At 42.4% G+C, this 25689-nt stretch overlaps 1 protein-coding gene across 2 annotated transcripts in view; it reads left to right on the top strand.

Annotated features, from left to right (window-relative positions):
• The window catches only part of TRAT1 (T cell receptor associated transmembrane adaptor 1), a 66823-nt gene that overhangs the window by 24203 nt on the left and 16931 nt on the right, over nucleotides 1-25689 (top strand). For both annotated transcript variants that reach the window (XM_073614982.1, XM_073614981.1), the window contains one exon: nucleotides 19455-19491. In XM_073614982.1, coding sequence (XP_073471083.1) covers nucleotides 19455-19491 — 37 coding nt within the window. The remainder of the gene's footprint in view (nucleotides 1-19454; nucleotides 19492-25689) is intronic.

Genomic DNA, 25689 nt, shown 5'->3' on the forward strand with positions numbered 1-25689 from the left:
AAGTGCAGAGGAGGGATCGGGGGTCTTTTAGATCCCCGATCCCTCCATAAAGAGTACCTGTCACCACCTATTACTGTCATAAGGAATGTTTACATTCCTTGTGACAGCAATGAAACTAATCAAAATCTTTTTTTTTTTTTTTAAACACAATTTATAAATATAAAATTAAATAAAATAAATAAGAAAAATTTTTTTTTAAAGCGCCCCGTCCCCGCGAGCTCGTGCAGCAAAGAAAAAGCATATGGAAGTCGCGCCCGAATATGTAAACGGTGTTCAAATCACACATGTGAGGTATCGCCGTGATCGTCAGAGCGAGAGTAATAATTCTAGCACTAGACCTCTTCTGTAACGCTAACCTGGTAACCGTAAAAAAAAGCGTCGCCTATAAAGATTTTTAGGTACCGTAGTTTGTCGCCATTCCACGAGTGCGTGCAATTATAAAGTGTGACATGTTTAGTATCTATTTACTCAGCGTAACATCATCTTTTACATTATACAAAAATTGGGCTAACACAATATTTTTTACTTTTTACTATAATAAACATCCTATATTTAAAAGAAATAAAAAACAAAAAAGAAAGAAAAGAGAAAAAAGTCCTCAGTTTAGGCCAATATGTATTCTTCTACATATTTTGGGTAAAAAAAAAAAAAAAAATCGCAATAAGCATATATTGATTGATTTGCGCAAAAGTTATAGCGCCTACAAAATAGGGGATAGATTTATGACATTTTAATTATTTTTTTTTTATAGTAATTGCAGCGATTTTTATCATGACTGTGACATTGCGGCGAACATATCGGACACTTTTGACACTATTTTAGCACCATTGACATTTATACAGCGATTAGTGCTATAAATATGCACTGATTACTACAGAAATGTCACTGGCAGGGAAGGAGTTAACCCTAGGGTGCGATCAAGGGGTTAAATGTGTTACCTAGGGAGTGATTTTAATTGTGGGGGGAGGGGACTGACTTGGGGAGGAGACCGATCGGTGTTCCTATATGCTAGGAACACACGATCTGTCTCCTCTCCCCTGACAGGACGTGGATCTGTGTGTTTAAACACACAGATCCACGTTCCTGCTCTGTAAGGAGCAATCATGAGTGCCCGGCGGACATTGCGGCCATTGGGCACGCGCATCGGCTCCTCGGTGAAGTGGCTGGTGTGGGTGCGGCCCCTATACCGCCGGGAAGCCGAGAATGTCATATGACGTCCTCCCAGGATGGGAGATCCCACCTGCGGACGTCATATGACACTGGGCAGGTAGGGAAGCCATTAAACAGCCTTTTTTTTCTTTCCTTCCTTCAGCCTACTAATTAAGGGGAGTGGTTAATTGGTCATAGGTGCTTGAGGCCTATATAAATTTCTGTAGAGCACATCTGAATCTGCCAGACTTGCTGGTTGGAAGCTGAACCGTGGGAACCTTGAGTGGAGAGTGTAAGCAAGTTTTGCTTTTGCCTGCTGCTGATTGCTGTGTTGCATTTTTAGTTTATTTTTTTTTTGGGGGGTTTCCTTGCAGCTTTTTTAACACCCTCTCTGTCACTTTTTAAACAGCCTCTTGTTTTTTCTTTCCTTCCTTCAGCCTACTAATTAGGGGAGGTGTAAATTGGTCACAGGTGCTTGAGGCCTATATAACTTTCTGTAGAGCACATCTGAATCTGCCAGACTTGCTGGTTAGAAGCTGAACCGTGTGAACCTTGAGTGGAGAGTGTGAACAAGTTTTGCTTTTGACTGCTGGTGATTGCTGTGTTGAATTTTTAGTTTTTTTTTTGGGGGGGGGGGGGGTTTCCTTGCAGTTTTTTTAACACCCTCTCTGTCACTTTTTAAACAGCCTAAATGCACGTGGTCTGCGAGCGCACGTGGTCTGCAAGCGCACGTGGTCTGCGAGTGCACATAGGCTGCGAGTGCACGTGGTCTGCGAGTACACATGGGCTGCGTGTGCGCATTGTCTGCGAGTGCATGTTGGCTGCGAGTGCACGTGGCCTGTGGGTCCACATGGGCTGCGAATGTACGTAGGCTGTGAGTGCACGTGGGTCTGCGAGTAGGGATGGGTGAACGGTTCGGCTCAAGCATAGGCGAGAGGCAGACGTTCCCTTGGCACTGTAAGGGGGCCAGCAACAAATGTGTCCACAGGCAAAGGTGGATGTGGAACACTTCCAGCCTAAACCACTAGAGATTGCAGAAAGATTTTGGTTCTATCAGCGGCAGCAGCAGCCAGGTGAAGAAATTAAAGCTTATGTGCTAGCCCTTTGCAGATTAGCCTCTACCTGTTCTTTTGGGGAGTACTTACCTACTGCACTGAGAGATAAGTTTGTCATGGGACTGAACAGTGAGTCTAGCCAAAAGAGACTGTTAACAGAGAAAGACCTTACCCTTACAAAGGCAATTGAGATAGCTTCAGTGATGGAGATGGCTGTGAAAGATGCAGAGGAATTTAACCCACAGGGCAGAAGGGAAGAGGTGAAACAGGAAGTTTTCAGAACAGCAGTCAAGCTGTCAAGGAAAATCTAAGCTTCTCCCTATAAGCATACAATTTCGCTGCGCTTAAAAGCACAAAAAGCTCTCTTATATAATGCTGGGAAAGCGCGCTCATTTATCTCTCCAAGTAACACAGACGCTGGTGTCACCTCAAGCTCAGTGCAAATCCTGAGCAAAATAGCCAAGTGGCTTTTATTTATACTAAACACATGGGTAACAAAAGAGGCTACTGACTTCAGAATCAGCCAATCAGACATTTGTATTCATTCAAAAGAACCAATGACACACATGCATATAATCAAATAGAAATGCAGTAGTGACGTGTGCAGATGGTGGTGTGCAAAACCATGCGGCAAGCACATGGTTTTGAACACAACCGTGTGCACACTCCCACTGCTACCAGTGCTTTGAACCGTACCATACCATGGCCCAGTGGGCCATAATATTGTATGGTTATGCTATGGTTCCCATGTACGCAGACTTGCTTACTTAGGAGTTGAAATGCGGTCGCCATGGAGTGGCCAGGTCCTTGGAGAGGCATAAACAGACATCCTTAAAAGAGCAAAAAGATCAGCCGTGTCCACAGGAAGGTTTCCGCATCCAATGGTCTTCCACCAGCGTCTGTACTGTATGTGCGAATACCCTCACATGAGAGTATTGCAGCAAAACTGACACTGGGGGGCATCTGACAACATACATTAATACAATTTTCCACAACAGCTCCTCCTCTTTGTCATATCCTCCCATGTGTCCCTTGATTAATCTTGATCTTCTTCTTACACCTGGAAATGTATCAGTCCTTACAGTTCATATGAGTCCATAAAAAAAAGGAAAACACGGTTTGTCTTGTAGACTCTGTTCTTCAGGAGGAATGACTTATAAGGAGGACACGACATGGTGAGCTGTAGTAATCGCTGGCCAGTCTGGGATCCTCTGTGTCTTGTACGTGGGCTGGGCTTCGGGGCGTCTCATCTCGGTGAGGAAGATGTGGTCATCTGCTCGGGCTCTGGCCACGCGTCCAATCAGGTAACAGGAGCACCTCATCACGACATATACAGGAATAGAAATAAAAACAACATGAGTATATATACCCCTACTTCCTTCAACCATGATCCGATGGAAAATAAAATATCCCCCACGTTTCCCAAACCCTTTAAAGGATTCCAACCTTCACTAGCTATAGCTCTGGCTTTGCCTAACCTTATCCATATGGGCCTGAACTTTGTCACTGGTATCCTCAATCCAGGTATAACAATCTTTAGTTATGAATTCCCCAAAAAAACCCTTGGACTGTGGGAACTTCCTTGTAGCTTCAACAGTTACATAAAACATCCCATCCTCAATGGATGAGAAATTGTTCAATCATTTCATAAGCTCAAGCCCGCTCCGTGTACAAGCAATTCCCTTCTAGCTATCCCTGCCATTCTTACCTTCTCTCTCACCATCAGATCCTCACGATCGGCCGTGACATAAGATGCTGGGACAAGTTTCACCAGCACACATGAACCTCTTGCCTTAGGGAAATTACCTTATAAGCTGTAGATCCGCATTAATACCAAACTAAAGTTGAACTCACTTGTGGGCTACCTAGTTGTCCCGATACCAAAGCTGGCAAGAACCAGAGCTATTGTTAAAATTATAATTAATTTTATCCTCTAGAAATGTATCGTTAAGTTCTATTGACCAGTGTCTGATTGGATTTTACTAGTTTGTCAAAACTCCTCACACCAATATGAACGTCACATATAGCATGTACCGCCGTCATCGCTGGGGCACTAGAGCTCGGTGGAGATTCAGAGTAGACCTCACCATGTGTCTTGTTCGCTTAATTAGCTAGTTGGAAAATACACTTTAAAAATATAAATAAACAAAGATACTCCTCATCCTTTGGTGTAGTTGAGCAGCTTCTTGCAGTGGCTGGCCTGGTCTCATCCCTCAAGCTTCTTTACAATGACCCAGTCACCTGGTTAGAAAGAATGTAAACTGGTTATTGTGTCAGGGTCCAGGAGGGACTCGTGAACCCTGTAGTGGACCTTTTGAAGTTCATGTTACAGTGATTGCACCCACCCCATCAGCTGAGAATGTAGGTGACAGCTAATGAGGAAAGTACAACTCTGATTTTGGTTGACCTCCAAACAAACCTCATATGACAATAACCCAGACATCGGGGCTGTGGTCACTGCATAACCTGTGTGTGGCTTACCATCTGGGGTGTAATACCTGGAACCATTGACAAAAAGGTTCTTAGCATCTGGGATGGGAGCCTACTTCACCAGACTGCTGCTTGCTGATTCAAATTCCATCAAAGAAAGACAGTCATGGCACAAACTTGACTAGAATTAGAGTGGTTAGTATTATTGGTTTGAAAATTTGTCATTCTCACCACTCTCACCCCCACTTTTCTTCCTCCTCATTACAAACTGGAGGAAGACATGCAGGGTTTAGAAGGGTGCAGAAAAAAAATTGTGAAACAGCCTATGACACTTTTACCTTCTTATACACCTGCTTTCTATGTACATAAACTTCTTGGACCTGAAAATATACTTATAAACAAAGGTTATTACTCTATTCTTCAAAGAATGGTAAACAATACAACATTTGTGTACATTGGTAAATTGTCACTGACATTCCACAAAACCGATAATAACTAAACCGTCTGTAAATCTTACTTTCACGTTTTCACTAAAATACAACAGCCGCGACACGTAAGAGGGCTGTCGCGATAGGTTCAAACATGTTACTACAAACAAACAATGAAAACATGAGACAAACATTTAGATACAAACGTGGGGGAGATATTTCATAGTTCCCAAAAACAAAAATGAAAAAAATTAAAAAACAACCAGATGAAATGCTGCCTTCACTCTTTTAGCGATAGAAAAAGAATACAATTTGAAAAGCACGAGAGCATCTCGAAATCTTTGCATGGACCAGCCACACAAAGTTCAAAAACAGGCCTGTGTATTTTTAATCACACAAACGTGTACTACGCATCCATCAACTCATTTAACATTACAGATTTCTGAAGCTGCAGTTGAACTACTTCCAAGGTATTTTCATTCTGGGGTCTCGTACCTCCAGACATCAAAAGTACCTTCCAAAGTAATGCACCTTACTGTACCCTCCGACCATATCTGCCAATCTTTAAGGGGTCTCATGTCCGGAGCCCCAAACCCAGATCTCATGTGAAGTGCAGCTGTCTGACTGGTGTGGAGCCTCATTTTTTTTCCTTCAACGCATGGACGGCACTTTACCCATGACGATTTAAATCGCTTTTTTTGGCAAACTCTGCGCCCAGAGAACCCTGCGCTTTACTTTCGGAGCGGTTATGGTTTGCGCCTTCATCACCATAATCGACCCCCGCATTCCGACTATCATACAAGGCCTGAGTGGGGCTGTTAGCGTACTACTCCTCATGTTTATGCTAATACAATCGCGCACTGGAATTCCGACTATTATACACGGCCCGACCGGTATCACGATATACAGCCTTCGAAACGTGTTCATGTTCAACTACAAAAAAACATGAAATCCTCCGCTATTCAAAACAAAAACAATCTTATGGCTTCTCTCTGTACCTAGATATTACAACAATAACTTGGATGCCTCCTGTTTACTCTCTACCCAAAATTGTATTACAGTATAAACCTTAATTTAATTTAAAAATCAAAATGATTTTGTCCTTCCAAACACAAGTCAAAAGACCCCAAGCCCCTCCCACCAACTTCCTGTTGCACACCTGAGTAGGAAGAGGGAGGGGGAGGGGAAGGCTTGAATAGCTTCATATTTTGTCTATCAAGACATTAGAAAAATCTATGGCTAACATCAAATAAAAATTTTTGTCCAGGAGTGGGTGGAATAAACCCCCATATTGCAAATGGGAGGGAATCCCCCTTGACTCACATATCCCCTGGGAAGTCAAACCACAAGTTTTGAGACAGAAATACCACACAACAGTGTAACAAAAGCCAAAAACTGAAACTCCTGCAAAAAGACGGCTGAAGGAGGTCAACCAAAGTCTTTCCCTTCCACTGCAGGCCACAAACAATCAAAAACAAAAACAACACACACCGTTTTAAAAGTACAAAAAACTGAAAAGATTGAATTCACTTAAAAGGAAACGGTGTCTCTATTAACCAAAATAGCAATTCCACCCAAACACAGCGGACACAAAATGAAAGCCGGGACAAACGAAAATCAAGACATGGCCACATGGTGACTACAAGAATGGAAAATGGCAGATGAAAGCCAGGCCACAACAAAATGGCTCCATTAACACATGAAATTTAGTTGTTGATCCCGCCAAAATCGAGATTTCTTCACTAGAAACATAAACTTCTTTAAAACAACTGGAATAAAAACCTAAATGATTCTACTGGAAATGGAATTCAGTACAAAAGATATTTCGCTGGAGACTAAAATCAGCAGAAACAAAAAGGCAGTTGCAGAAATCGAAAATCGGTCCACGGCAAAATGGTGAATGAATCCCGGACTACAGAAAAATGTCCGACATTAACAAATGACAAGACAAACCAGGATTTCTCCCTACAAAAACTGACTATACAGTTGAGACACCAATATTAACACTTATCCCTAGACAAACACTTTAGGCTATGTCAATTAGGGCCTATACTAAAATATAGGCATATTTAACTAAATAATATTGGGTGGCACAGTGGTGTAGTGGTTAGCACCCCCGCCCAGCAGCAAAAAGGGCCGCTGGTTTGAATCCCAACCACAACACCACCCGCCCAGTCTCTGCATGCTCTCCCTGCGCCTGCATGGGTCTCCACCGGGCACTCCGGTTTCCTCCCACACTCCAAAGACATGCTGGCAAGCCAATTGGCCTCCGTCCAAAATTGGCCCTAGTACATGAATGCAAGCTGGGGACCCCGGACTGTGGGCTCCCCGAGGGCAGGGACGGACATGAGCATGCGATGCACATGTGGAGCCCTGGGCAAACCGATGGGGCTATATGGGTATCTTTAAACAAATATGAGCATCTCATTGAGACACAATGCACAGGGACAGGGACAACCGCAGACACACACCCACACTCACTCAGGCTGAACTGGATCAACTGGTGTCTCCACCCAACCCCACCAACCATGCAATTATGTAATATATCCAAAAACGCCAAAGTTACATAAAATTACATAAAATGTGAAATAAAATGTCTTAAACAATACACTCTTGTCCCAAATACAACACAATATTTGACTCTGAGAGTTAGAAAGTCAACAGAACTCCCCCCATGCTATTACCTAGAAACCTAAGACCCCCACAGGGTGTAAACAGCTCCTATTGTGATGTCCCAACAATACATGGGCACTTAGAAATGCAAAACCAAACCCTTTAAAAATATTTTTACAATTATGGGGACATGTGTCTTGGTCCCATACAAAGGTAAAAATCACAATTCATCCATTTCTATTTCTCATATACATCACAAACTTATCACACAGCATACAATTGCACAGCCTTCTTAGTCATACACAACATTCACATTAGGTTTGTATTAAATGGGGCCCATAGAGGATTTAAATATAGGTGCTTCCACAATTAATAGACCTACTTACAATGACAAAAGTATAACCTACAATAAAAGACCCGTCATTATACAGAGAGCGACAAAAAAAACATAAGGTTCTTTGCCTGGTAGATCTTACCTCATACAGCGGACAGAGAATCAAGATCCCGAACACAGAACAGCAAAAATGTTTAAAAAACTTGAAGTATGGTTGTCTTACCATAGGCCGGCCTTTGCTGGTCTGGTTCTGGAGGTCTCTTCCCCCTCGAGGTCCGCTGAATTAAGAAGATCTGTTGGCTTCCTTTCTGGCCCGCCATTAATGTCAAGGAAAATCTAAGCTTCTCCCTATAAGCATACAATTTCTCTGCGCTTAAAAGCACAAAAAGCTCTCTTATATAATGCTGGGAATGCGCGCTCATTTATCTTTCCAAGTAACACAAACAGACGCTGGTGTCACCTCAAGCTCAGTGTAAATCCTGAGCAAAATAGCCAAGTGGCTTTTATTTATACTAAACACATGGATAACAAAAGAGGCTGCTGACTTCAGAATCAGCCAATCAGACATTTGTATTCATTCAAAAGAACCAATGACACACATGCATATAATCAAATAGAAATGCAGTAGTGACGTGTGCAGACAGTTGTGTGCAAAACCATGCAGCAAGCACATAGTTTTGAACACAACCGTGTGCACACTCCCACTGCTACCAGTGATGCGAACCGTACCATACCATGGCCCAGTGGGCCATAATATTGTATGGTTATGCTATGGTTCCCATGTACGCAGACTTGCTTACTTAGGAGTTGAAATGCAGTCGCCATGGAGTGGCCAGGTCCTTGGAGAGGCATAAACAGACATCCTTAAAAGAGCAAACAGATCCGCCGTGTCCACGGGAAGGTTTCCGCAACCAATGGTCTTCCACCAGCGTCTGTATGTGTGAATACCCTCACATGAGAGTATTGCAGCGAAACTGACACTGGGGGGCATCTGACAACATACATAACATTTTCCACAACAAAGCCAACTACCGCAAACTGGAAATACAGACCCCCACCAAGCCGGCTATGTTTTGACTACGTTTGTTCTATTTACTTTTATTATTAAACAAGTGTGATTTAACTGTACTACTGTCTCGGTCTGATTCATGGTTTCTGACAGTAGGTGAAGGCCATGAATTCAGAAGATGCAGTCAATCCACTTGTTGGAAATATTTTTCCAGATTGGATGAACAGGATCACCGCACAGATCCATTTGCCATTGCGTTACAAACGCTCCTGAGTCGCATGGCTCACCTGGAATCTCCCACTGTGGCTGCTCCGGTACAACCTGTGTTGCAGACCGTCCCTGCTGCTGCTCCAGTCTCTGTGCAGGCACCCGCCTCGAGGTAAGAGGTATGTCTGGTTCCACTCAGCTTCCCCAGCGATTTGGGGGTGATGCAGTCCAATGCAGAGGGTTTCTCAACCAGGTAGAGATTTACTTTGAGTTGCTGCCCCAGGCGTTTCCCACGGACAGAAGCAAAGTAGGCTTCGTGATATCTTTGCTTTCTGAGAGAGCTTTGGCCTGGGCAAACCCTCTATGGGAGACACATTGTCCTGAGTTACCAAGACTTTGTGGCTTCCTTTAAAGGGGTATTTGACATTCCCGCACGCTCCGCTTCTGCTGCCAAGTGCCTCATGTCCATCAAACAGAGTACGAGAACTGTTGCCGATTACGCCATTGAATTCCGTACTCTGGCAGCAGAGGTTGCTTGGAACAATGGGGCCATCGTGGCTGCTTTTTCTCATGGTCTCTCGGATACCATCAAGCATGAGATAGCAGCCCGAGATATACCCACTGAGCTGGAGAAGTTGATCAAGTTTGCCATCCTCATTGACTCCAGACTCAGACTCTTTCTTAAGGAGCGCTTGTGGAAGCCTCCTGTACATTTGTCTCCAAGCTTTGCAGTCCCACCCTTGCCTTCCTCACCTCTCATGCCTCCTGGTAACGAGTCGGTCAGTGAAGGTGAACCCATATACTTGGGCTTCACGCGTCTCTCTGCAGATGAGAGGGCCCTTAGGAGGAGGGAGAGATTGTGCCTTTATTGTGGCCAGGCAGGTCACTTTTTAAAGTCTTGTCCTACCTGTCCAGGGAATGCCCGAACATTGAGGTCCTGTCACAGACAGATCTTAGGTGGCATTGTTTCGTTCCCAGTTATCCAGAAGGATAAGCCCCTGGTTCCGGTTACGCTTTCTTGGGCTGAGTCGTCCATCAAAATACAGGCTCTAATGGACTCTGCGGCTGCAGGCCTGTTCATTGATGCTGCCTTTATATCGAAGCACTTGATTCCGCTGCAGCTGCGTGCCACACCACTTGCTATTGAGACCTCTACAGCCTGCCCATGTATGACAATTCCTTTATTGTAAAATAGCTCTGAGTGGTCTTCTCCCTCGAGCCATGTCTCCTGCCGTCATCTTCTCCTGGTGCTGTCTCTCTTGCCGCCGTCTCTCCCGCCACCGCCTACTTCTGCCGTTGCTGTGTTCTCTTCCTCACTGCCGTCTTCCTCCGTTGTGTTGTCCCCAGCTGTCTAGCGTCTCTTACACAGCCATGGGGCATGGCCATCCGTTGATGTCACACGCAGAGCCCATCCCCTTTATTTTCTGACAAAAGGGGCGGGCTTTCCATGTGACGTCAACAGATGGTCACGCCCCATGGCTGTGTAAGAGACGTAAGACAGCGGCGGGACAACACAATGGAGGAAGACGGTGGCAAGGAAGAACACAGCAGCATGAGAAGTAGGTGGTGGCGACAGAAGACGCCAACAGAACACGGCGGCAAGAGACACAGCACCAGGAGAAGATGATGGCGGAAGACATGGCTCGGGGGAGAAGACCACTCAGAGCTATTTTACAATAAAGGAATTGTCAAAAACTGGCTATTGTTTTTTTGTCACATTTCACTGCTTTTTTTGGTGAATAGGTAGGGGTACAATGTACCCAATACCCATTCACATGGGGGGGCCGGGATCTGGGGGCCCCCTTGTTAAAGGGGGCTTCCAGATTCCGGTAAGCCCCCCCGCCCGCAGACTCCCACAACCACCGGGCAAGGGTTGTGGGGATGAGGCCCTTGTCCCCATCAACATGGGGACAAGGTGTTTTGGGGGGAACTCCATGTTGAGGGCATGTGGCATGGTACGGTTCAGGGGGCGCTCTCTTGTCCCCCCTCTTTTCCTCCAGCCTGCCAGGTTGCACGCTCGTATAAGGGTCTGGTATGGATTTTGGGGGGACCCCCACGCCATTTTTTTTTCAAATTTATCGCAGGGTTCCCCTTAATATCCATATCAGACCTGAAGGGCCTGGTATGGATTTTGGGGGGACCCCACACAATTCTTTTTTATTTTGATGCAGGGTTCCCCTTAATATTCATACTAGACCCAAAGGGCCTGGTAATGGACTGGGGGGGAACTCACGCCATTTTTTTTCAATGATTTTTATCTATATTGCTAGGATCCGACAATACATTACAGCCGCAAGCAGTTTTAAAAGATATTTTTTTCCTTTAGAAATGTCATTTTGCTGCGGTACTGTTCTAAACATGGGAAAGATGCGCTATTTTACAGGCATACTAAGGACATTCCCCAGGCCAGATATTTAAAGGAATATTTCATTTTTATTCTTAAAATCACTTCTCCTAAAAAAGTCTGTTTTTGAAACTTTTTTTTGCATTGATACATGTCCCCATGGGGCAGGACCCGGGTCCCCATACACTTTTTATGGCAATAACTTGCATATAAGCCTTTAAAATTAGCACTTTTGATTTTTCATGTACTTGTCCCCTAGACTTTAACAGTGTTCCCACAAATTTTTGGCCTGTTCGCAAGTTCTGGTGTAAACCATCATCGGCTCATCCCTACCCAATAGCCAATGGCACATGAGAATGGTTGGTACCATAATATTATTGCCTCAAATGCAAAACATTATTGTATAGAATGAAAAGAATCAAACATTAGCAATAGTATTTTCTGTTTGATTGTGCTCAGCTCCATAGCGTAGTGGTATGACCTGCTACCTTCAAAGGTTCAAGCCATGGGTTTTAATCCCACCAATGGTATCACCTCCTGAAACCGTACTTTGCACTCAGCAGCATAATTAGTGAATGCACATCAGTTTGGTTTATTCCATCATTTTAACTCTTCAAATGCATGCAATGGTATGTAATTATTCAATAATATTATGGTGTGGAATTCCAAAAATCCAGCTATTCAAAAATCAATGAAAAAAACTGCGTAGGACCCCCCCCCCCCCCAGTGCATACCAGGCCCTTCGGATCTAGTATGGACTTTAAGGGGAACCCCACACAAAAATTAAAAATTAAAAATTGACATGGGGTCCCCCCAAAATCCATACCAGGCCCTTATCCGAGCACACAACCTGGCAGATCAGGAAAGGGGGGGTGAGCCAGCACCCCCACTCCTGAACCATACCAGGCCACATGCCCTCAACATGGGGAGGGTGCTTTGGGGTCCCGGGGTTGAATGTCGGGGTCCCGGGGGTTGAATGTTCAGTGGGAGCGGCAACGGGAGCAGCGGAGGAGAAAGGAGAATGGACCGGGGGAAGAAGAAGCCGGAGGAAAATGGAGAAGAGGAAGAAGCGGAGAAAGATGAAGGAAGAAGCAGGGGAAGAAGAAGCTGGAGGAAGAAGGAGAAAACCAAAGGAAGACCGGAGGAAGATGGAGGAAGAAGCGGGGGAAAGAAGAAGACATTTTTAATAAAGGAATTATCAAAAACCGGCTATTGTCTTTTGTCACATTTCACTGCTTTTTTTGGTGAATGTGTAGGGGTACAATGTACCAGATATCCATTCACATGGGGGGGGGCAGGATCTGGGGGCCCCTTTGTTAAAGGAGGGGTTCCAGATTCCGATAAGCCCCCTGCCCGTAGACCCCCACAACCACCAGGCAAGGATTGTGGGGATGAGGCCCTTGTCCCCATCAACATGGGATCAAGGTGCTGTGGGGGGGACCCCAAAGCACCCTCCCCATGTTGAGGGCATGTGGCCTGGTATGGTTCAGGAGGGGGGCGCTCGCTCATTCCCTCCCTTTCCTGACCTGCCAGGCTGCTTGCTCAGATAAGGGTCTGGTGTGGTTTTTTTGGGGGGCCCCTACGCCATTTTTTTGAAAAAAATTGGCGTGGATTTCCCCTTAATATCCATACCAGACTCGAAGGACCTGGCATGGACTGGTGGGGGGAACCTACGCCGTTTTTTTCTTTGATTTTTAACTCCATATTGTCGGGAACTGGCAATTCATTACAGCCGCAAGCAATTTTTGATGAAAATCTTTCTTTTAGAAATGCCATTTTGCTGCGGTACAGGCATACTATAGACACCCCCCACGATATTTAAAGGAATTTTTAATTTGTATTGTTTCACTTTAAGCATTATTAAAATCACTGCTCCTGAAAAAATGGCAGTTTTAAAAACATTTTTTCTAATTAATACATGTCCCCCGGGGCAGTACCCAGGTCCCCATACACTTTTTATGGCAAAGAACTTGCATATAAGCCTTCAGTGAAAACTTCCCGCATATGTGATCTGACAGGCATGTTTGCCCAGTTTCTGAGAGTTGAAGTCTTAATTGGCCTTAATTGGACGTTATTTTCTGGGACTGCAGGATCATTTTTGGGCGCTATAGTTTTATGTCTTAGTAAACTTAGACTCAGTAACACTTAGTAAGTAGCTTTCTGTGGCTCTACAGACTTGTGGAAACAAACTAGGTGTTGAATTTAACACATTTGATTTCTTCTTAAAACAAAGAACTTCAAGCTTAAACCTCTTTTACAGTATATGGACAATTTTGTTAACCATATAAACTTGGTAATTTAACCAAGACTTATTTTAACTGGTTCAATACAGGGCATTTTCACCCCCTTCCTTCCCAGGCCAATTTTTAGTTTTCAGCGCTGTCGCACTTTAAACGACAAGTGCGCGGTCGTGCGACGTTGTACCCAAAAAAAAATTGACGTCCTTTTTTCCCCACAAATAGAGCTTTCTTTTGGTGGTATTTGATCACCTTTGCGGTTTTTATTTTTTGCGCTATAAACAAAAGAAGAGCGACAATTTTGAAAAAAACACAATATTTTTTACTTTTTGCTATAATAAATATCCCAATTTAAAAAAAAAAAAAACTCATTTTTTCCTCAGTTTCGGCCGATACGTATTCTACATATTTTTGGTAAAAAAAATCGCAATACGCGTATATTGATTGGTTTGCGCAAAAGTTATAGCGTCTACAAAATACGGGATAGATTTATGGCATTTAAAAAAAAAAAAAAAAAAAAATTATTTATTTTTTTTACTAGTAATAGCGGCGATTGCGATTTTTTTTCGTGACTGCGACATTATGGCGGACACATCTGACACTTTTGACACATTTTTGGGACCATTCACATTTATACAGCGATCGATGCTATAAAATTGCATTGATTACTGTGTAAATGTGACAGGCAGTGAAGGGGTTAACCACTAGGGGGCGGGGAGGGGTTAATTATGTTACCTAGGGAATGATTCTAACTGTAGGGGGCGGGGACGTACAAGGGGAGGAGACCGATCAGTGTTTCGCTGTTCTGGGAACACAGATCGGTCTCCTCTCACCTGACAGGCTGTGGATCTGTGTGTTTACACACACAGATCCACGGTCCGGCCCGGTTAACGGGCAATCGCGGGTGCCCGGCGGACATCGCGGCCGCCGGGCACACGCACCGGGTCCCGAGCAACGCGGCGGGCGCGTGCGCGCACCCCCTAGGTGGCCGGGAACCCGAGGCCGTCATATGACGTCCACCCAGGATGGGAGATCCCATCTGTGGACGTCATATTACAATAGCCGGGTATTGAAGTGGTTAAATAAGGATAAATTTAGAATGAATTTATTTTTAAACACATATCATGACAAAACCATTGTACAGACTTTGGTATAAGCTTTTGGAAAGACATACAAAAATTTGTATTTCTCTTAAAATTTGGAATATAATTAATTATATCATGCTGCAGGTAGAAAAAACACAATTCCAAATTGCTATGCAATATATTTAAATGGTTTCGTTTTGTATAGGTTAAAACTATTCAATTACCAAAAGGTAAAAATAAAAGATGAATACTTTACCAGAGATTAAGATTCTTTTGTTTTGAGAAATATCGGCTGGGTGTCCCAGAGGATATCTTTTACCCTCATTCAAACATCTTTCCACTCTGTTTTTCTCCTATTGTATCTCCGTCTCAAGATTCCCCTCGGCTATGTGTCTCCAATTTAAATCCCCCCCCCCCCAAATGGGTGTGGAAATGCCTTTCACGTCGTAAGTGACGCCAAACTCATGTCATTTCCTGCCCAAAGATCTATAGGGGCAATATCGAACCTTTATTCACAGTGGCCAATAGGTGGCGATGTTGTATAGAAAATTTACTTTATTTAATTCCTGAATAACCTTTTAACTTAAGCTTAACAGAAAACTATAAACTACCAGGAACTATCAAACATATGTCAAATCTGGTAGACTTGGCGTCTAAAACAAGGATCTATGGTTATGAGACAATTTGGATAAGGTCATTAACTTAACTTCTCACATACCTTGAAAGTTAAGTCATGGTATAAGAAACATCCTGGTTATTCAAAATACGATTATTACACAAGTATAGTTTCTATACCTTAAAACTTTTCATAGCCTTTCAAATATACTATATCCATTTTAATAAAGATACTACTATATCCATGATAAATATTAAATGAATATTATATATAAAAAGATATATATTGCACAAACCAAAATATGTGACATTGTTCAATTAAATTATGCATATAATTATTATAATATAATGTAATAATATATTTTGAATTATTGCTAAAATAATTGCTTATGCAGTGAAAATTGCAATACATTTTAGGTACAGCTTGTTTTGTAAAATAATTTTTGAATGAGCCCCATTCCCTTCTCTCATTTAAGAAAAAAAAAAAACTGTCAGCTCATTTGAAATATGAGTCTCTAGTCTAAACACTGGCCATAGGCCTTCTTCTTATCTCTTCTGGCTGACAGAAATAGAATTTACGATCTGAGAGAACTTAAAATAAGACACTTAAAATCTTCTTGTGAGAATTTCTTAGTTTTAAAGACAATGAACTTAACCTCTGAAAAAAATTTTTTTGAACAAGATGGCTTCTGAGTTGTTTATAAAATATATATGAAAAATATATGATATGCATAGTGTTAACCCCTTCCCTACCAGTAACATTTACACAGTAATCAGTGCATTTTTATAGCACTGATCGCTGTATAAATGTCAATGGTCCCAAAAATGTGTCAAGAGTGTCCAATCTGTCACAATTTATTATAGCAAAAAGTAAAAAATATTGTGTTTTTTTTCAAAAATAAAAACCACAGAGATGATCAAATTACACTAAAAGAAAGCGCTATTTGTGGGAAAAAAGGACGCAAATTTAGTTTGGGTACAGCATTGCATGGCCGCGCAATTGCCAGTTAAAGCGATGCAGTGCCAAATTGTAAAAAGTGCTCTGGTCAGGAGGGGGGTAAAATCTTCCTAGGGTGAAGTGGTTAAACAAACTTTGTTTGCTTATACTTACAATTACTGTTATTCCACTTTCTGGTTTCTTTAACCACTTTAAGACCGGGCCTCTTTTTTAAATGTGGTGTTTACAAGTTAAAAACTGTTTTTTTTTTGCTAGAAAATGACTTAGAACCCCCAAACATTATACATTTTTTTTTTGTAACACCCTAGAGAATAAAATAGCGATCATTGCAATACTTTCTGTCACACCGTATTTGCGCAGCGGTCTTACGAGTGCACTTTTTTTGGAAAAAATACACTTTTTTGAATTAAAAAAAAAAGACAACAGTAAAGTTAGCCCAATTTTTTTTTATATTGTGAAAGATAATGTTATGCCAAGTGAAATGATACCCAACATGTCACGCTTCCAAATTGCGCCCGCTCGTGGAATGGCGACAAACTTTTACCCTTAAAAATCTCCATAGGCGACATTTAAAAAAGTCTACAGGTTGCATGTTTTAAGTTACAGAGGAGGTCTAGGGCTAGAATTATTGCTCTTGCTCTACCGATCGCGGCAATACCTCACATGTGTGGTTTGAACACTGTTTTCATATGCGGGTGCTACTCACGTATGTGTTCGCTTCTGCACGTGAGCTCGTCGGGACGGGGCACGTTTAAAAAAAAAAAATTTTATTTTATTTATTTTACCTTTTATTTTTTATTTTTACACTGTTTTTTTTTTTTTTTTAAATTGTCACTTTTATTCCTATTATAAGGAATGTAAACATCCCTTGAAATAGAAAAAAGCATGACAGGACCTCTTAAATATGAGATCTGGGGTCAAAAAGACCTCAGATCTCATATTTGGACTTAAATGCAATAACAAAGAAAAATAATTTTGTCATTTTGAAAAAATGACAACAAAAAAATGTGCTTTTAAGACGTATGGGCGGAAGTGACGTTTTGACGTTTCCGCCCAGCAATTGTATGGAGACGGGTCGGGGCCATCTTACCCTCACTCGTCTCCATGCACAGCAATTGGAAGGACGCGATTGCCTCCGCCGTTGCCGACGGCTCCGGTAAGCGGCGGAGGGCACCGGATCGCAGCGGGAGGGGGCCCCTCTCCCGCCACCGATAAAAGTGATCTTGTGGCGAATCTGCTGCAGAGACCACTTTTATCTTGTAGCGGACCGCCCACTGAAAACTAGGATACTGGGGTTATGGCAGCTAGAAGCTGCTATAACAATGATATCCTCTGCTGTATAACTACGGTGGGCGGTCCGTAAGTGGTTAAGGCAGTGGTGATGCAACCCTGGCCTTACAGCTGCATCCTGGGAACTTCCTGTCACGGACAGATCCAGTGTTCTAGGTCAGTACCAGGAATTAAAGGGAGATTAATTAATCTGCCCTTAGTTAAAATGGTCATAGTGAGAAGAATGCCTGCAAGTATTTATAAGTATCTGTTTCTAGATTGTCATTATTGAATGTCTTTAAAGGTACCTTTGTTGTAATTGTTATGATAAGGGGGAAGTTCCTCTTTAATGGGGAGTTTTCTGGCTAGAAAGCTGTAATAATTCCATGAGCATGATTCTGGGTTGCCAAGCTATTATTGATACAATCACCTGAAAAATCTGTCTGATGTTTAAAACCACTTTGAGAAAACTGGAAATAAAATTGAGCATAAGAAGTTAACATTTTTATCACAGGTTCACAGCATTGATGTAATCTTGTCAGTCCTCTTTGCTATATGAATAATACCATATCTCCCAACTTTCCAAGATGGGAATGAGGGACACTCAAAGTATGTAGGCATAGGACACACACCTTTACAGGGGAATTGTACAAAAACAATGATTGGTTAAACCTGCAAGTGCTTTTTTACCACTACTATTACTTTGTACCGGCTTTTGGAATTTAGAAATGCAGCAATTTTCTAATTGGATGAAAGGTTTAGCACTATAAAATACTTTTTGATAGATAAGTAGTGCATTTTGTATACAAATATATAGATTAGACCAAAATAAGGGACATATCAGGAGGAAAGAGGGACAGAGGGACTTTGTTCCAAATCAGGGACAGTCCTTTAAAATCAGGGACAGTTGAGAGCTATGAAATATCTAGAATATTTATGCTTTTTTTGGGTAATCATTAGATGCATAAGTGAAAAACCCTATTCATGATGATCCAAGATTTTCTCATTAGCCTCCCATAAATTATACATCACCTTACTAGTTTTAGAATGCTACAGTAAAATCACTGTCTATTTGTATGATTTGTGTGCTAAGGAACACAGAAAGCTAAGCTTTATGCTGGCTTTATCTGATGTCTATCTATTTGAAAGGTCTCTCTTCTGGATATCACCACCGTTCGAAATCAAGGAACCCCATACAGCCTGTCTGACAAGTTCCCCCACCCAGTATCTCCCCACATGCTTTAACCATCCCATATGTCTCTCTATAAACATTAAGCCCCCTTCTTATCTGGTATCTCCCCATACACTGCAGAGAACTGCTGTATATCCAGAGGATGGGAGCTACCAGCTGCCTCTATGCACACAGCCCAGTGGTCCTTGCCCCGGGCCTACACCCAGACCTTGGACTCTTCCACCCTGAGAAGAAAGGTAAAAAAAAAAAAGTCCTTGCCCAGGGCCTGCACCCAGATCCTGGACCCTTTCACCCCTGAGAAGAGTTAAAAAAACACCTGGAGTCACAGTAAAAATATGACACATATTCTAACCTGTACCCACTTTTTCCAAAACTATAACAAAAATATTTTGGTGGGACTTTAAGTAAGTTTCATTTTATTTGTTTTGTTTTTTTCCAATACATTTTTATTGGTGCGTGCTTCCATTTTATCTGCAGATGCTGCAATGTTCTTACTTCTGAATCACATGTCTAATTTGTATTTATACAGAGAAAGAAGTGAGATATTACAGCCAGTGTACCCTAAGGTATGTACACCTATTTTCATTTTTAAAATGTCTCAGTAAATGTACTAAACCTTACAACTTTTATAATCTAACATATTAAATACAGCGATCAGTGTGTTAGTAGAAGATAACTTCACTTAAAATACACATCACTTAAATGGCTTTATGAGAGAAAATGTAAATAGCAATACTTACTACTTACTACAGTACTTTGACACACTGTAGTCTGAAGCCTCTTGGGATCTGCTTCTATCTTCTGCACATCTCATCTCCCAAGGGTGTACTTTAGTGGTGGACAGGCATAGCTTCCCCTATGCAGCCAAAGAGGATTACATAGGCCCCTGGAGGCTGTGAGCTATGGTGTACTATACACATCAGTCCAGGCACAAATCAGCCTTTAGTTGCAAGTGGTTTACCAGCATGCCTGTTCGACAGAAAATGGTCATTGGATTTACACAGCAAATTCCCGCTTTCATTTTAGGAGCTCGGAATTGCTGGCAAGTGGGAGGAGAGGTCACAGCAGTGGGCCAGAAGGACTGGGTGTGCTAAGTATACCCAAAAAAATATTCACAGGAGTTCAAAGAGCATACATAACAAGCCCTGTCCCTCCCCCCCGCTACTGCTCCCCACCAACGCTTTTACCAGCATTTCCTTGCTAAATGTAAATATAGCTCTAGCCACTGCTGTCAAAAACAGGTCTTTTGATTAGTGTTTATAAACACTGTTCAGACTTAGCCTCGGTTCACACCAGAGGCGGCACGACTTGCAGGTCGCCTCACCGAGCACACGACTGCCCGGACGACTTGCAAAACGACTTCTGTATAGAAGTCTATGCAAGTCGCCCCCAAAGTCGTACAGGAACCTTTTTCTAAGTCGGAGCGACTTGCGTCGCTTCCCTTAGAACGGTTCCATAGCACAGAACGGGAGGCGACTTGTCAGGCGACTAGGTCGCCTGACAAGTCGTCCCTGTGTGAACCGAGCCTTAAGATTTAAAAATGCAAAGTGGCACTGTTACCTTGTATTTATTTTGTTTAATTTATGTGCAGATCAAATAGATGATGTTCAATCTGCATATGATGTCAGTTGAGACTCCATTCACATTAGCGAGTCTCCAAATTCACACGATTTCCAGACTTTACATTCTCTAGACCAAAGTTGCATCAAAAGTTGTACTAAAGTAGTGCAGGCACCTTTTCAAAATCGCTGCGACTTTAAGTTGCACCGATCTGAACGAATGCCATTGCAAACAATGGGCTGTAACTTGTCATGCAACTTGTCATTTCCAAACTTGCACAACAAGTGTGAATGGGCCCTAAAACATCCTTACAAGTAAAAAAAAGTGTTTTCTTTAACCCCTTGTTAACACTTGAACTGAAACTTTTTTTTTTGAGTTTTGGATAGAGTGGAGAGGGAATAAACAAGTCTATAGCAAAAATGTGAAAATTGCTCTGGACCATAGAGGGTGTACAGATGTGAGATCTGAAGTAGTTAAAGCCCACCGAGCTCCACCCAGCTCCACTTGTTCGCACCCTTCCCCCCTACACTGCCACATTTGGCATTTTTTGGGGGGGGGGGGTGGGTATCTAGTTTTACCACTTCTGGGTAAGATCGCCTCAGCGATCTCCAAGTATGTCCAGCCCCTTCTCCTTCCCCCCACTGCCTTCTGGCACACACACAGGTCTCAGAAGAAAGCGGAAACCATTCAGAAAGCACAGCGCAACTCGGGCTGAGTTTTGACAGGTATCCGCTCCCACTTCCGGGTAAGTTTGATTGACTTTAATTTAGTTGCCCAGACTGGAGCTCCTTTTTAAAGAATGCTCAGCACAGGTTCAGTTATACTTAAGATGGCTCCAAACAGCACAACTTGTAAACAAATGAACTATGCAGGTAGTTACTTCCCATCATATTCCGCTGATTGTGAAAATTTGGTAGAATAAATTATGCTCCACACCATCAATTGATATACAATATTTCCAAACAGGATGGCAGCCTTGCGCCCTGGTCTATGTCTTGGGGGGCTCACTGCCATGTGCTGTCAGAGAGAACAAGTGATTAGACTACAAAATCTGTCCTGATCACTACTGTCCTTCCCCTTCTTACAACAAGCCAGTGCTGGTAGCATCTTCCTACCCACTCCTTCTCACCTACTAATGTTTATACTTTTTTAATCAGAAGGGATGGCCACACACGTTTATGATTCACTCTGTGGCACTTTAAAGCTTTAAATAGATTGGGCATTGTCGCCTGTGCCTGTACATTTCCAGCTGCCATCTTTACTGTGATAAATGCATTTTATTGCATTATTGACCAGCTGGTGCAGATTCTGTAACCTAATCTAAAAATGAACATTCCCAGATGTTGCTCTTAGGGAGCGGTCGTATGCCTCAATGTTCCAGTACAAAATACTGTTTCCTTGTATCTTTAGTATACAGCAATTTGTGATTTTTTCCCTGACTGATGTGTTCATTTGAACGCTTTGTGTCGCTAGCTACTTGTTTCCAATTCAAAGTCTGCATTCCTATCAAGATTTTTTTAAATCATAATCACAACAGAAACTACCCAAATGACCCTGATCAAAAGTTTACATACCCAATTTCTTAATACCGTGTATTGCCCTCTTTAACATCAATGACAGCTTGAAGTCTTTTGTGGTATTTGTGAATGAGGCTCTTTATCCTCCCAGAGAGTAAAGCTGCCCATTCCTCTTGGCAAAAAGCCTCCAGTTCCTGTAAATTCTTGGGCTGTCTTGCATGAGCTGCATGTTTGAGATCTCCCCAGAGTGGCTCAATGATATTGAGGTCAGGAGACTGAGATGGCCAGTCCAGAACCTTCACTTTATTCTGCTGTAGCCATGACAGGTTGACTTGGCCTTGTGTTTTGGATCATTGTCATTGTCATGTTAGAATGTCCAAGTACGTCCCATGCTTCCTGGCTGATGAATGCAAATGTTCCTCCAGTATTTTTTGATAGCATAATGCATTCGTCTTGGCATCGATTTTGACCAAATTTCCTGTGCCATTGTAGCTCACACATCCCCAAAACATCAGCGATCCACCTCCTTGTTTCACAGTAGGAATGGTGTACCTTTCATCATAGGCCTTGTTGACTCCTCTCCAAATGTAGCCTTTATAGTTGTGGCCAGAGAGCTCAATTATGGTCTCATTACTGCAAATGTCTTTGTGCCAGAAGGTTTGAGGCATATCTCTGTGCTGTTTGGCGTATTGTAAGCAGGATACTTTGTGGCATTTGCGTAGTAATGGCTTTCTTCTGGCGACTCAACCATGCAGCCCATCTTTCTTCAAGTGCCTCCTTATCTTGAAACAGCCACGACATCATGTTTTCAGAGAGTCCTGTATTTCACCTGAAGTTATTTGTGAGTTTATCTTTGCATCCCGAACAATTTTACTGGCAGTTGTGGCTGAAATTTTAGTTGGTCTACCTGACCGTGGTTTGGTTTCAACAGAACCCCTCATTTTCTACATCTTCATTAGAGTTTGAACACTGCTGATTGGAATTCTCCTTGGATATCTTTTTATATCCTTTTCCTGTTTTATACAGGTCAACTACCTTTTCCTGCAGATTTGACAATTTTTTAGCTTTCCCCATGACTCAGAATCAAGAAACGTCAGTGCAGCACTGGATGAAAGATGCAAGGGTCTGTCAGGAGTCCAGAAACTTATTGACCTTTTATACACACACACACACACACACACACACACACACACACACACACACACACACATTACAAGCAAACAGATCACAAGTGAGGTCAGCCATTCAAACTCCTTTGTGTCACCTTGTGTGCATGTTATCAGGCCAAAATCACCAGGGTATGTAAACTTTTGATCAGGGTAAAAGTTTCTGTTGTCATTATGATTTAAAAAGAGTAAACTGGGGATGAGCCGAACACCCTCTGGTTGGGTTCGCAGTAGAACATACGAACAGGCAAAAAATTTGTTCGAACATGCGAACACTGTTAAAGTCTATGGGACATGAATGTGAAAAATCAAAAGTGCTAATGTTAAAGGCTTATATGCAAGTGATTGCCAAAAAAGTGTTTGTGGGTCCCGGGTCCTGCCCCAGGGAACATGTATCAATGCAAAAAATAGTTTTAAAAACAGCCGTTTTTTTCGGAGTAGTAATTTTAATAATACTTAAAGTGAAACAATAAAAATGAAATATTCCTTTAAATATCATGCCTGGGGGGTGTCCTTAGTATGCCTGTAAAGTAGCACATCTTTCCCATGTTTATAACAGTGCCACAGCAAAATGACATTTATAAAGGAAAAAATGTCATTTAAAATTGATCACGGCTGTAATGTATTGTCGGATCCCGGCAATATAGATAAAACTACCAAACATACCAAAAAAAATGGCGTGGATGTCCTCCATAAAATCCATACCAGGCCCTTCAGGTCTAGTATGGATATTAAGAGGAACCCCACACCCAAAATTTTTTTAAAAAATGGAGTGGGGTCCCCCAGGCCCCATACAGTCAGGTCCATAAATATTGGGACATCTACACAATTCTAATCTTTTTGGCTCTATACACCACCACAATGGATTTGAAATGAAACGAACAAGATGTGCTTTAACTACAGACTTTCAGCTTTAATTTGAGGGTATTTACATCCAAATTAGGTGAACGGTGTAGGAATTACAACAGTTTGTATATGTGCCTCCCACTTTTTAAGGGACCAAAAGTAATGGGACAATTGGCTGCTCAGCTGTTCCATGGCCAGGTGTGTATTATTCCCTCATTATCCCATTTACAAGGAGCAGATAAAAGGTCCACAGTTCATTTCAAGTGTGCTATTTGCATTTGGAATCTGTTGCTGTCAACTCTCAATATGAGATCCAAAGAGCTGTCACTATCAGTGAAACAAGCCATCATTAGGCTGAAAAAACAAAACAAACCCATCAGAGAGATAGCAAAAACATTAGGTGTGACCAAATCAACTGCTTGGAACATCCTTAAAAAGAAAGAATGCACCGGTGAGCTCAGCAATACCAAAAGACCCGGAAGACCATGGAAAACAACTGTGGTGGATAACCAAAGAATTCTTTCCCTGGTGAAGAAAACACCCTTCACAACAGTTGGCCAGATCAAGAACACTCTCCAGGAGGTAGGTGTATGTGTGTCAAAGTCAACAATGAAGAGAAGACTTCACCAGAGTGAATACAGAGGGTTCACCACAAGATGTAAACCATTGGTGAGCCTCAAATACAGGAAGGCCAGATTAGAGTTTGCCAAACAACATCTAAAAAAGCCTTCACAGTTCTAGAAACAACATCCTATGGACAGATGAGACCAAGATCAACTTGTACCAGAGTGATGGTAAGAGAAGGGTATGGAGAAGGAAAGGAACTGCTCATGATCCAAAGCATACCACCTCATCAGTGAAGCAAGGTGGTGGTAGTGTCATGGCGTGGGCATGTATGGCTGCCAATGGAACTGGCTCTCTTGTATTTATTGATGATGTGACTGCTGACAAAAGCAGCCAGGTGAATTCTGAAGTGTTTTGGGCAATATTATCTGCTCATATTCAGCAAAATGCTTCAGAACTCATTGGACAGCGCTTCACAGTGCAGATGGACAATGACCCGAAGCATACTGTGAAAGCAACCAAAGAGTTTTTTAAGGGAAAGAAGTGGAATGTTATGCAAAGTCAGTCACCTGACCTGAATCTGATTGAGCATGCATTTCACTTGCTGTAGACAAAACTGAAGGCAAAATGCCCCAAGAACAAGCAGGAACCGAAGACAGTTGCAGTAGAGGCCTGGCAGAGCATCACCAGGGATGAAACCCAGCGTCTGGTGATGTCTATGCGTTCCAGACTTCAGGCTGTAATTGACTGCAAAGGATTTGCAACCAAGTATTAAAAAGTGAAAGTTTGATGGATGATTGTTAATCTGTCCCATTACTTTTGGTCCCTTAAAAAGTGGGAGGCACATATACAAACTATTGTAATTCCTACACCGTTCACCTGATTTGGATGTAAATACCCTCAAATTAAAGCTGAAAGTCTGCAGTTAAAGTACATCTTGTTCGTTTCATTTCAAATCCATTGTGGTGGTGTATAGAGCCAAAAAGATTAGAATTGTGTCGCTGTCCCAATATTTATGGACCTGACTGTATATACTCTGAACAGCAGTATATATACTATACGGCCTGCCCTATATACTCTGCAGAAAATTGGACCTTAGGTGTTGGTGGTA

Source organism: Aquarana catesbeiana, linkage group LG02 (assembly GCF_042186555.1).
Source record: "Aquarana catesbeiana isolate 2022-GZ linkage group LG02, ASM4218655v1, whole genome shotgun sequence".
NCBI lineage: Eukaryota > Metazoa > Chordata > Amphibia > Anura > Ranidae > Aquarana > Aquarana catesbeiana.